The sequence below is a fragment of the Arctopsyche grandis genome, chromosome 4 (assembly GCF_051622035.1).
Source record: "Arctopsyche grandis isolate Sample6627 chromosome 4, ASM5162203v2, whole genome shotgun sequence".
Classification (NCBI taxonomy): Eukaryota; Metazoa; Arthropoda; class Insecta; order Trichoptera; family Hydropsychidae; genus Arctopsyche; species Arctopsyche grandis.
Window position 1 is genome coordinate 9,689,878 of NC_135358.1, and position 13,792 is coordinate 9,703,669.

Consider the following 13,792-nt stretch of genomic DNA (forward strand, 5'->3'; position numbering starts at 1 on the left):
GATCCACAGTGTATCTCAGTTGAGTGTGAGGATTAATTCAGGTTGATATTTTCAAAAGAAATTTAATTATTTAAGAAGTATTTCTGTGACTGTAAACAACATTTGGCAATGGTTTCATTCAAAATTGGCATAATTAAACTAATCGTTAAGGACAACCTTTTTCTAAAGCACTTCCATCAATACAACTTTTCAAGGTGAATATAGTATAATATTACATATGTACAACCAGGGCTGTAGAGTCGGTTCAAAATTTACGGACTCCGACTCCGGCTTTATCTTATTTTTCTACTCTGACTCCGAACTTCAACGGTTTTAGTAAGATCGACTTTTCTTGCCAACGTATAAAATTATTACTCCAGGTCCATCGTTTCCTATCAGAGTTTGCCAATTTAACTGATGTTCATTGAAACGGTTCCAACAAATTGGTATTGGTTCCAAATTGACAAATTGGTTCCAGCAAGTATTTCAGCATCTCGAAATTTCACGATTTACATATAAGAAATGCTCCGAAAATGTAATTTTATCAAATATTTATCAATAGATGTCTCTATGATGCTTTGTTAAAATTATTCTAAAAATTGTATATCGATGTTTGTAATTAGCATTGGGGTTTAACTGTTAGGTCTTTCTGCTTTATATATGTATGTTTGTAAAAAATAATAAAAAAAAAATCAGTAATAAAAATAAGAGTGATTTTCAAAATATAATATATAAAATTAAAGGAATTAAAAAAAATCACTAAAAATTGACATGTAATTCATATGGGCATTCAGAGTGTATGTGTATGAGTTTCATACACAAACAAACAATTTAATAAAAAAAGAGAACAAAAATGAAACTATTTTATTTATAATAAAAAGGAAAATTTATATTTGATTTTTATAAAGAAATTATTTAATTAAAATTTATTAGTGGATTTAAAATTTATTAGTGGAATCTAGTTGACGCATAATGTATGCTATTAATTAAATAAAAAAATAAACAGGAGTTGTTGATATTTTACGACTCCGACTCCACAGCCCTGATCACGACTCTGATTCTTAATAATTAAGAAGATTATTTATTAATATAAATACTCAAAATAATAAAATTGTAAGATCATTTTCACTGTAAAAAAAATCGTCTCAAATATACGCCTTTCTGCGTATTATGTATATTTATATTTGACGTGGGCAAAATCGTGAAGATTCAAAATCGTGGAAACTCTTTCACAGTCGGAACGTATCCTTTTCAGCGTTAAATTGGAATTTATCTCATCTGCATCTCTCGTCATTCTTTTATACTTTTTTGTATCAATAGCTTAATATTTGGATACGAATTCAAATATACTAAAACATTTATTTATGTATATTTTAGGACAGCAAAAAATTTCGCTGGGTACAAATGTTTTGTAACCATTAGTTATGACGCTTTAAAAAATTAAAATCTCTCCACGTCCACGAAAAAACAGACATATTTTATATTTCACATGTTAAAACGTATTTTTTTCTAGAATGCCACCAACCCGAGTGTGTGTGTGTGTGTGTGTGTGTTTTTTAAGAGTTTTGCTTATTCAGCGCTCGTATCTTGACCGCTTTTAATATTTCACGGTAGGGAAGTAAAACAGGGTCGTGCTCGTATATGATTTGGCCCTTTTCCAGCGTATTTATCCAGTCGTTGACGAGGGGTTGGAGAGGGAGAGTAGGAGGGATATGAATGTCGGTAATTTCGGAGGTCGTTGACGATTTGCATTTACGTACGTTTCTCGCCTTATCTGCATAATGAAATTTATGTAGTCGTCGTCCGTTCTAAAATTACTTGAATAATGCCACAGATATTATTTAAGCGGTTAAGAATGAAGTTACCCATATTTTTAACCGATTCAATCCCTTGTAAAATTAAATGTCACGTCGTTATCGCGGCGTATGAATTAATATTCAGTTGGGAAGCGTTCGGAGATGAACTGGCCTCGTTTAAACTGATTTATATTCGACGATTTTGATGATTTTCGAAGCACTGTGATTACGAGAGTAGTCGACAGTCATTGAATTGATTAAGGGTGATGACTATAGGTATATCAAATCTTGTTTCATATGGTATATGTATGCATACAAATATACATTCTGCTGCAGCGTAGCAACGGTTGGAAGTTAGAACCGTATATTTTGTGAATGTTATCCTAGATTATCGTTTTCCTTATCTGAGTGGAATGCTACCCACTTGCTGTTCTTAGCTTAGCTCTACATACATTAAAACTAATGGCACCTAGGGAATTGTGCATGGCTTTGTTTCAGTATCCGTATGTACTTGCTGCGATGCATGTCTTATCGACGAACTTTTCATCTCGGCTGATTTTGCACAGCTACTATTATACATACATATGAGCCGCTATAATTGAAAGTGGCATAAGTCCACTTTTCTTCATTTCGAGAAATATCTCGCAAAACATTAAATAAAATGTTCTGTTTTAAACAATATTTAAAAATATTGGTTGCCTGTAATACGTTTATTCTGCTTTTCCCGGATTCTGGACACATCGAATTAAAATAAGTGATAACAATTTGTGAATTAAGTCAAACAGAAATAGTGCTTTTGGAACTGAGAATTGGACTTCCCCCACTTTCAAATATAAGTGTTCACTCTAGTTTTTCCATGAACGTACTAGTTTGCTCATCCACGAACTATTGGTTTTAGTTTAAGTGGTAACAGTCGAAGGATATCTTAAATTAAATTCACCAGGTGTCTCATATAACTTTTAGCTGTCAAAACTTTTGAGCAGTCAAAACTTTAAGCATTTAAATGGAAAATACAATGGAAACCACATTGCGACGTTGATATAATTCCTTTTTTAGCTAATATTAAAAATGTTGAAATCCAGGATAAGCATTAATATGTACATACCTACGTAGAGAATGGGAAAAACGATTGAGAATACTTAAACTTATGCCTAATACATACATACATAGTTTGTTCATGCACAAACTATGTAGTTCGTTTGTCATTTTTTTTATTATTTTGTGTTCACTATAACTGACCAGACTGGCTCGTGTATGAACAACCTAGTATGTTCATGAACAAACGAAATGCACACTTGGACTGCAACATATATCTATACATACATATGTACATATTGGTCAAATTAGGCAGGACGACAATGCTACAAGATTTTTTTAAAGTTTTTGTGCATATTCTGTACCAAGCATGCAACGTCTAGTGAAGATATTGGTTCTACATAGATTATACTATCATCCAGACCAATGGAAAATATTAGAATCCTTAATCTGACTATCAACTAATAAATTTAGTAACGGAATACATATGTATATACATACATATGTATATACATATGTACATATATTAAGATACACAAAATAAACCGTCCATAGTAACAACTATCCAACCGTTCCAGAACTTACTTGCAAGGCTTTCCCTAAACCTAATGAGGCATACGATATTGTCGTTCACGGCGACCCATACGAAGTTTCTAACTCTTGCTTCTTATTCTTGTTACCAGATAGGACAAAGTATCTTTACGAAACGCTTTCTTACGCCGTACTGACTTTTACAAGTCCTTGTTTACAGTCCATTATATATACATATTTCCCAGGACTCAAAACGGGATGCCCCGCAAAAAAATTGTCTCCCCATATAAAAAAAAACAGTGCTTGCACGTCCAAAAATGTTAATAATAATTTCCTTCAAATAGCCATACATATCGTAAAAGAATTATAATTTTTTTCGGAATATACAATTAAAATAATCTAATATTTGATGCTCATGTGCCGCAGGAACAAATGAAATAACTACAAATTTTCCAAAAACGTATATTCTCGGTTTCTTTTAATCGCAAATATAATATGTGCGACTGAAAGTTTTGATTTCTTTAATTTAAATTTCTTCTTTTGTTAAGTAATATAATTTTTATCAAAACGTACATTTCTTTAAAAGAAGAAAGTGAAATAAGATTAAAAGTTAAATATAGTACAACATTGTATTTTGCAGTTATTTGAAAATAATTATGATGAAAATGATAGCAGAAAGCGATTTTATCAGATACATTAAAATGAAATATTTATATAAAAATATTTGTTTTTGGGAAGCAAATTGGTTTGGAAAAAACAAAGAAATATATGGAAATTAAATCAATATCATTAAAAAAATCTTCTGTCCCTCAGTGGACGAACATAACGGGACAAATCAAACAATTTTACGAAAACGTTGGGACGAACGTAAAGCACGCAAAAAACGGAACTGTGTGATCAACCTCATTATAATGGATATATTAATAATAGATATGCGTTCGATGGATGATTTTCAAATAACAATAGCCCACTCCACTAGTGTTCAATGCCAGAGTGCAAAAAATAATGTTTTTTTTTAAGAAATTGACAATAGTGTACCATTTTTTGTGCGAATAGTATCCATAGAACGCCGATCTACGATTATGAGCTTCGACGGCCTATCAAGTCTTGTAGAATTTCTAACCGAGTAATTATCGTTAGGCTATTTAAAGCCAGTTCAAGATGATTAAGTAGGTCATTTTATATTACAATATTGTGATATGGCTTTCGAGCTACATGTATATGTATATGTATGTAGGTATGTGTAAATTAATGAGCTGGGCAAACTTGCTCAACGTGTAAAAACGTCGTATAGGTTTTAGTACATACATAGTTGCGATAGCGATAGTCCAACAATTATATAGGACAACAGAATTAGGCGAGCTCAGTTTGTGGTCTTGTAAAATTGATACGTGTTTTGATTGTCGATAGTCAACTTAATCGGACACGTGTAGTCGTTAATCGCAGTACATGTGGTTGAGGTCACACGGACCACACTTTGCGAAATGTTTACGCATTGGCTTAGAAAACTAACGTTGCAACTATTTCGTAGTTGTTTTCGATCGTTAAAATATGCACGTATGCTGATCGTTGCACCACCGTTGTCAAAGAAAGAGAAAGATATCCGAAATGATCAATATTTCTATATGCTTTCTTGATTTGCCCGACTTTTACTTGTATATTAATTATTTGTAAGTTATAACTAAAGAGCGGACCAACTTTGCGCAGTTCATTGTTCATTTTTCGCCGTGCTTTGTTCATTTTTATGATGAACCTTTTTTTATGCTCTCTGGCTTTGTAGTTTTCCCTGTTTCCTGGAAAAAGCACGCTTTCGGTCCTACTTCTACTTATAACGTATTGTTTTCAAATCAAAAAAATTGTTTACGTGAGATTTTGGCTGAGTGTATCTTTCTGTGTGAATATTTTTATAGTCTTTGATAAATATGTATGTATTTCGAAATTAGCTCAGCCATCGTTAAATGTTGTATTTATCAATCGGAAGTTGCACTTTTACACTTGGATTTTCAGTGCTTTCATTGAAATGTATAATATGTACTTATGTGATTCGGTACTAGTGTACATTTCGTTCGTTCATGAACATATGTACTAGTTTGTTTATATGTACATGAAATAATACTATTTTTTTTATTTTGCGTAACTATGATGTGTAGAAAAAATTACGAACTAGTTTATTCATGCACAAACTGTAAGTTTAAGTATTATTAATCGTTTATCTCATCCTCTATTTACATATGTAGATATTTTATTTTTATTCAATCAATCAAAGTACACTAGTAATTACAGAGCGCTCCAATGCGACGAGTGTATTATACACATCAAAAAATTATATATATTTTCAATCATTACATAATTCGAAACAATACGTGAAATTTACGGTCAGACATTTTTATTTTACGTACATATGTATATACGGCCGCAAGGACCATTGAATTAATTTTAACAATTAATTAAGTACAGAATTAATCCATTGAGACATCTATGGATTTTAGATTTTGTGCACAATTATTACAATTTATACACATAATAAATACAGATGATTATTGAGACATCTTAGATTTAGATTTTGTCCATAATTTTTACAAATTATACACAATAATACATAAGATTTTTTGTGACAACAGGAAAGGATTTATTTGCGAATTTGATGAACTGTTTCAACAATGATCAGATGAAATTGACAAACTCTGATAGAGAAACGATCGATTTCGAGTCACAAAACTCCCAAATCTAACCAGTAGTTTTGGTGGATCGAACCAGTGATCGCATGGTGCTAAACATATACGCTACCATTAATCCAAACTGCTGGCTTATGTATGGTTGGCATATGTATGTATGTTTACCCTGGTTTGCAATATTTTTAATATTATCGAATATTACGGCAATTATAGCACCGCTGTAATGCGGTTTCCATAGGATTTCCTTTTTGAATACTCGCCGTTTTGACATCACAAAAGTTTTGACAGCTAAAAATTTCATGCGATACCTGGTGAGTCTATTTAAAGATAGCTTTTGACTGTTAGCACTTAAGCTAAAACAAATTATTCATGTATGAACAAGCTATATATATATATATATACATATGTAAATACATAGTATGTTCATGAACGAACCGAAGTAAACAAATAGACTATAAAATAAGTACTTTAGCAAACTAAATATAATATAATAGTTGCGATAAGTAAACGAGTGTGATCTTGAATTACATTTATGAGGAATACGATATGATTGTTTGTCAAACAGTCTGTGTTTTCCTTATATATCCATTTCCGTTTTTATTTCAGATCTTTTGCGTCATATTCAGAGTGTATAATATTTTATACGTATATATATATACATATATGTAAATGTAGATACATGTATTATTTAAAATATGTTAAATCTTTCTTTGTTTTCCAAAACAATGGTTTGACGTTTTGTGTGTGAGCCATTTATGACCTTGCTCGCTATCTTCTTTATACTGTGTTGATTTTAAAGTACATACTACATGTCTATATCAACTGTACTGCATTATATGCTTCTGAGTAATTAGTTATAATTAAACAACGTATTCGAGGGCAAATTTGAAAATATAGTTCGCAAAAATGTCGGATATTAATCGATACATATTGAATCAAGTTGATATGTGTGCAAGGGTGAGGCAATATTTATTTTAAACTACATATCAATGTCCTCAAAGAAGTATGTAATGCTGTATGCTCGCCATAACGAAGAGAGATAGAAAACAGAATACGTCGGTTAGAAATGTGACAAAGATGGTTTATGTAACAGTGAGAGTAAAGAAAGTAGCAATGGGCGAGTCATGTAGCTAGAAGAACGAACGTTAGAAGGACAAATTTTGTGCTGGAATAGTACCCGAGAGAATGTAAAAGTGTAAAAGGATTAAAATGAGTGGACGAAATTTGAAAAATGTGTGGTGAGGTGAATGAGAGATGCACAAAACACTGATGAGTGGAAGCGCGTTGGAGAGGCCTTCATCCTGCTGTAAATTAATTAATAAATGAGCCTAATTAGATTATTATTATACTTAAGTCACACTCCCCAAGTGAGATTCCCAAATCCTGCGTTAAATTTAAGTCTTGCATTAAACTTTAAGAAAAAATGTCTACTGTACATTTTAAAATGCCTATAATAATTTAGAACAATCTAGTATTCATAATTTGAGAGGAAAAAAAATACAAGTTTTTGTCATCTAATTTCGTTTGGCTTAGCTTGAGCAATTTAAAATCTTATAACTCTAGTTACGTACATATCAGTGGCGTGCCGTGAAAATCTACATGTTTTTGTCGCACAGCTTTACTTATGTGTAGGATACAAGGAGACTAGGTGACGTCATACCGAGTCCCCTTGTATCCTGCTCGCGCACATGTAAGTAAGACTGTGCGACAATAACAGGGAGATTTTCACGGCACACCACTGGTACATATGTATGTATTTAACGTGAAGGTTTGGCTTTATTCCTATAATAAAGATAAGCCAGCCGTTATTTTTGTTGTGTTTGCTTGCTCGCTATCTGATTTCAGTATACACAATATGTATTGGAACAATATTTTGCTAAACAACAAGTGGTCTCGAGAAGTTTTCCCAGAAATGTATTTTCATATGTTTATTTTGTACAAAGCAATTAATTTAATAATATAAATATATGTATATACGATAGGTATGTCTGAAAATGGCGATCGAAGTGGATTTGGTCGCTGTATTTAAAAGAAAATTAGGTTCTCGTGGAAATGAAAACGTATGCCAGTATTGTTGTTTTACAAAATTTCCTCTGTGAATATCATCGGAGTTAACGTTTATTAGGGCGCAGACACATACACATACACACACTTTGTATTGACTTAGTGATAGATAGCGGTGATTACCAAATTTGAAGAAATGTAGGAGAAACTTGTCGAAATAATATGATCGGACGATGACAGATGGAGTTTACCTAGGCATGCCGTGTCGTACGATTCTGTGTGTCCGCCCTTACGGTCATTTACACTTCATACACTAAATTATATATACGAAATTTCTCACTCTCACATATATTTCCATGTACATACAATGATGGTATTTTTAATTTGTTTCAGTCGAGCAGTGAAATTTTGCACTTTGGAACACGGTTCTAGTGTGTAACTTGCACTGCGGAAGACGATTGAAGAGAGGTGCACAACAAACTTCTAAACGGCTTGCATCAGTGAAACCTGCTGGTGCAGTTGCACTTGGCGTCATCGACCAGCACGGTCGCGTATTCTAACTGAGCGGAACCTTTCAGCAAGTGTGAGGTTTCGACACTGAAATGTCCGACTTGTAAGCTGGTAGGACCGGTTTGTATAGTCCTGGTTGGCACCTGTTATCTGTCAGGACCTCACCATGACGTCACGCTCAAAGGAGAAGTTCACCGCGGCTTTCAGGAAGTTGTTCAGGTCTTCGGAGAAGATCGGAGATGGCGAAGGTGCAGCTGGGGGACCTAGCGGATCGCCAGCCCGTCGGGGAATCCTCAGACATGGTTATCATAGGTAACTATCTTTAACTTTAACAACCACTTTTGAAATTTTCCATGAAGGGGGTAGTTGTATGTATGTATAAGCAAAATAATAAGTACTCCTGTAAGAATTTCTTAAGGCTATTTCGTATTTAATTATATGTATACTTAGTAGACCTCGGCGTTGGCTTGGTGCTCTTTAAATAACAACAGACCTCTCAATTAGTTAACAAAGCAAGATAGCTAAAACGCATCGTTGACAATAGTAAACCATATTTTGTGCGAAAAGCATCGCCCAAACGTCTGCTTTTGGTTATGGGTTTTTATTAGAGTATGTTTAACTGTGTATACTTTATTTTATTTTACATACATCATCCAATCAATTTGTATCCACCAATTTGTCAAAGCAACATCTCTTTCAATAGTGCAATCGTTCGTATATGCCGTATTTACGATAGCTTAGATGATTGTCCTGACCTCTTTAGTGACTCTTTTAGTATTTTTAGGACAAATGTGAAGAAAATAATATGTGGTTGATTTGCTTCTTCACCCTTATAGTCTTTCTTTTTCTTTTTCTTTTTTACTTTATCTGTATCTTTTTCTTTATCTTTTTTTTAAATCTTGATGTTTTTGTAATTTTACTTTTTTATATCACCATGTGGTGCTCACTGTAAATGGAATATTATATTTTTATTTATGTTTATTATTATTTTTTGTCTCATTATACAACTTTCTTTTTATATTTTATTCTGTATGTGTGCCTATTTAAATAAAATAAATATGTGCCATAACATAAATTATTTCAAAGTGATAAATAAATTTTTGTACATAAGTATTAACAATTTTTCATAGAATACAAATAGAGAAATGTATGGACAATCAACAAATTTTCGATACACAACAAGTTTTCGAGAAGTATGTATTGTTACGTCTACATAAGTCTTTATTTGTTTTATGTTAGCTGTATTCTATTCCCACGACCTTTAAATCAATCTGCGAGACGAATTATGTTTCCCCCAAAAATATCAAAGCCCTTCTTAAGCCTGCACAACAAATTGCGTGCATCTACTCAGCCATTTCTCGATACATTCAAGACACATATGTTAACACTAAAAATATCGTTTTTCAATTAACGTTTTTCTGCATTATTCTCACGACTCTTAATACGCACAATGAATTGCGTGAAATCTACCCTCAAGGGATACATATGCAAACACTAAAAATATTATCTTAAATTAGTTTACCAGCATTTTTCACACGAATCGACTCGAATCGTATTCCCTCAAAAACCCTTTTAAAGCTGCGTAGCTAATTGTGTAACTAATTGTGTGTAAACCATTTCTCGATACACTCAAGGGTCAAAGTATTAAAGTCTTAAGATATTGTTTTACTTAACTCGAGTTCCCCCCTAAAAATATTTTCTCACGAACTATGATTGGTCCAAATTGTTACCTTTATTAAATATATACTGATGTAAAACATATGGAAGATCACTTGCGATCGAACCGTAACTTGCGATCGAACCGTCTGACTTGCGATCGAACCGTCTCTTACTAATCACTGACTTACAATTGAACCGTCTAACTAGTGATTCGCGATTAGACGACTTAACTAGTAACCACTAACTAGTAACGTGTAATACAAAATTATCTCGTGTATACTTACTACTATTAAAGAAGATAATTATCTTATAAAATAAAGTGAGTTTTATTTACGGAGTAGCGTTCCGCAAAAACGCTTGGTGGCAGCGGAAATATTAACAACAACAAAATACACATCACCCACGAATGTAACAGTATGTATATTATTTAGGTGGCTTTTTCAATACTCAACAAATTCGAAATGCTAATTATTCGAATTTGCAAGAAACAGAGGTGGAGGAGACAGTCTAAATGTACATTTCGATCGTTCATGAACATACTGGTTTGTTCGTGTATAAAATATGTATAAGTAATTAGGAAACAGGAATTATCGAAACGTTGCAATGCGGTTTCCATTTTAGATACTTATTTTAGCACTTTGACAGCTAAAATTTTCATGCGACATCTGGTGGAAATTTTGATTTTTAGCGCATACGTAGTTTATGAATGAACAAACTAGAATTTTCATGAACGTACTGGAGTAAACACTTGGATTGTGGCATACAGGCATATATACAAAATCTTTTTGTTTTTCTAATAAAATATTAAGTGAATATATAAAGGCACAGTTTAAGTATTGTACATATGTACACGTTGTGAAAATTTGGTATCATAAAGCTTAAAAGAGCTATAAAAAAGGTAGTATCATTTTTGCTTTACTACCTAGTGACAAAATTCGTAATTTTAACTCCAAACAAACTTTATACTTTCAAATTTTTAATTGTTAATTCTATTGTTTTGGAACTACATAAATACCATTAACATCAGTATTAAACCTAGTTGAAATGCTCAAAATGTTTTTCAAATTGTTTTACAGAGATGGAGTGCGCCCTGTTGAGGGTGCAGCCAGCATGCCAGCAAGTCCAGCAGCCGCTGCTTTTGGCAAGCAGAAAGGGGCTGAGGCTCCACCACCTCCAAAAAGTGTGCGAGCTCGTCGTCTCATGAAAGAATTTAAGGAAATGCAACGATTACAGCAAAGCAGACCAGACCCAATATTTACAGTTCGAACCCACATATACTATATTTTTCGTAGTATCGATTTTTTCTACTTCCAATGTTTTCCAATGTTTAAATCGACCATTGAATGACATACAGTACAAGTCTATTGTGTCATATTAGGTCGATAGGTCGCTATGTAGATCTAATCGTCAATCGGTTGAACCAAATATAAAGGTCGATTTTGTTATTCGTTAAAAGTTTATATGAAGGGTAAATTAATTAACATCGTGTGTAATAAACATATAAAATTTATATTGAGGTAGGATTATATATGAGAATGTTTAAATTATATTTAAAATATACATAATTGTATATTTTGTCTATATATACATATACATACATATATAAAAATCAACGTATGTCTGTCTGTCACGTATGCGGTCCTATACCATTCAACCGATTGCGATGAAACTTACATGAGTTTCTGTCAAAAAAAAAAAAAATCGCCCGAAAACGCGAACGGGATCGGTAATTGCATGCGTTATTGTGGTAACCATTCAACCGTTTGCGATGAAACTTACATGAGTTATTGTGTGCATATCTGCGATGGTTTCTTTAAAAAATACACCCAAAAACGGGAACGGGAACGGGAATTGCATGCGTTATTGTGGTATTGCAACGCATGCCGGATTCAGCTACATAGTATTAAATAAATGTATGTATTAAAAATGTATCCGGACAGAATATTTACATATATTCTATTTTCAACACAGCATGATTATATTATGACTAGTGTTGTACCCGATGAAATATCATCGCATGGGTGTTAGCATATTAAGTTATTAAATAATAAAAAAAATTAAAAGAAGTATATCGGTCCTGGTAATTGGGCTATTCGTCACATTGGGGTGGTCACAAAGACAATTTTTGCCATGAAAATCGCGAATACACAATATTTGGCACTCAAGCTCTCGTTACTATGATAGTTATCGTTAGTATGATGGACTTTTCGGCTGCCAGATGTTCCGTTATAGAGATTTTAGTGACTTTGTGACGAGTAATTTGTGACCAGTAATCACCGAACCATCGGTCCTGTGTTTGATCCGCACGCGGTCGAATTTTTTTCAAATACCTTTAATATTTATATTTAATTGTTAAATATGAAAAAAATCGTTAAAACTACCTACCTACTTATATAGGTATATAAACAATATAAAACTCCAATAGAAAAAAAATTAAATAAATTTTCAGAGACTTTCCTAGAGGAAAAATTGGTAGCAAACAATATATAAAGAAGTTTTTTCTTTTGTTATTATATTCGTACATTTTGTTGGCAGTGTTTTAGCTGTGACGTACATATGTATGTTGAATCTAAACGACTATATAGTACGGCGAGCGTTATCTTACAGAGCTACACAGACACACAGAATTGCGATATTATATATACATATGTATGTACATATATGATTGGCTAAAGCTCTACACAAAATGACTTAAAACCACATGTCAAGTATTTAAAAAATAACGAACATTTTTATTCACTAAAATGGTAACAATGGTGATCAATAGTATGATGATTCTCCACCGTCTAATATTACCAAATTTTATAGGTATGTTTTCGAATTGTAGAAAATAGTTTTAGAAATTTGTATCTTTCAAAATATTTATCACGTGGCTTTCATAATTTTTCCTTCATCTTTCAAAATATTAATCATATGATGAAAGGGATAAATGCAATCACGAATCGAATAGTAATTTCTAAAATATTTTAAAAACAAACAGTGAGTGATACGAAGTAAACTCTGGCCTCATTTAAATTTAAAAAAATCTACATATATTGCATAATATTGTGCATACGATTCCCTTATCATATTCTGTTTTACATTATTTCGCTGCCTGAAAACTCTTTTATGACATGAAAATCAATATCAAATTATCTATACAATCAAAATTTTATTTCATCATGATTTATTGGTTTCCTTGAAGGCGTTCTCAAAAAATGCCATCTTTCATTTTTTAAGAAACGTGCGTGTACATAATTAGGGCACCGCGTTTCTTGCGTGACCAAACATTTTAAGTGAAATAAAAATATATTTTTAATAAAAAAATCATCCACTGATTAATTTTAATGATACTACACATGTGATTGATTCCATGTATTAAATTTTGATGTTTTTAATTTCCAGGTGGAATTAGTGAATGACAACCTTTTTGAATGGCACGTTCGTCTCCATCGGGTGGATCCCGAGAGTGAACTAGCTGGTGACCTGAAGGAATTACGCATCCCTTGTGTATTGCTACACTTAACGTTCCCAGAAAATTTCCCATTTGCACCACCATTTATGAGAGTGATCGAGCCTCGAATAGAGAAAGGCTTCGTTATGGAGGGTAAATTTGAGACACTT

At 32.6% G+C, this 13,792-nt stretch overlaps 1 protein-coding gene across 2 annotated transcripts in view; it reads left to right on the forward strand.

The window, feature by feature from the left end:
* The window catches only part of LOC143910306 (ubiquitin-conjugating enzyme E2Q-like protein 1), a 58,430-nt gene that overhangs the window by 43,340 nt on the left and 1,298 nt on the right, over positions 1–13,792 (forward strand). For both annotated transcript variants that reach the window (XM_077428716.1, XM_077428715.1), the window contains exons 2-4: positions 8,414–8,842; positions 11,266–11,449; positions 13,574–13,775. In XM_077428716.1, the coding sequence (XP_077284842.1) occupies positions 8,697–8,842; positions 11,266–11,449; positions 13,574–13,775 (532 nt within the window). In that variant the 5' untranslated portion in view covers positions 8,414–8,696. The remainder of the gene's footprint in view (positions 1–8,413; positions 8,843–11,265; positions 11,450–13,573; positions 13,776–13,792) is intronic.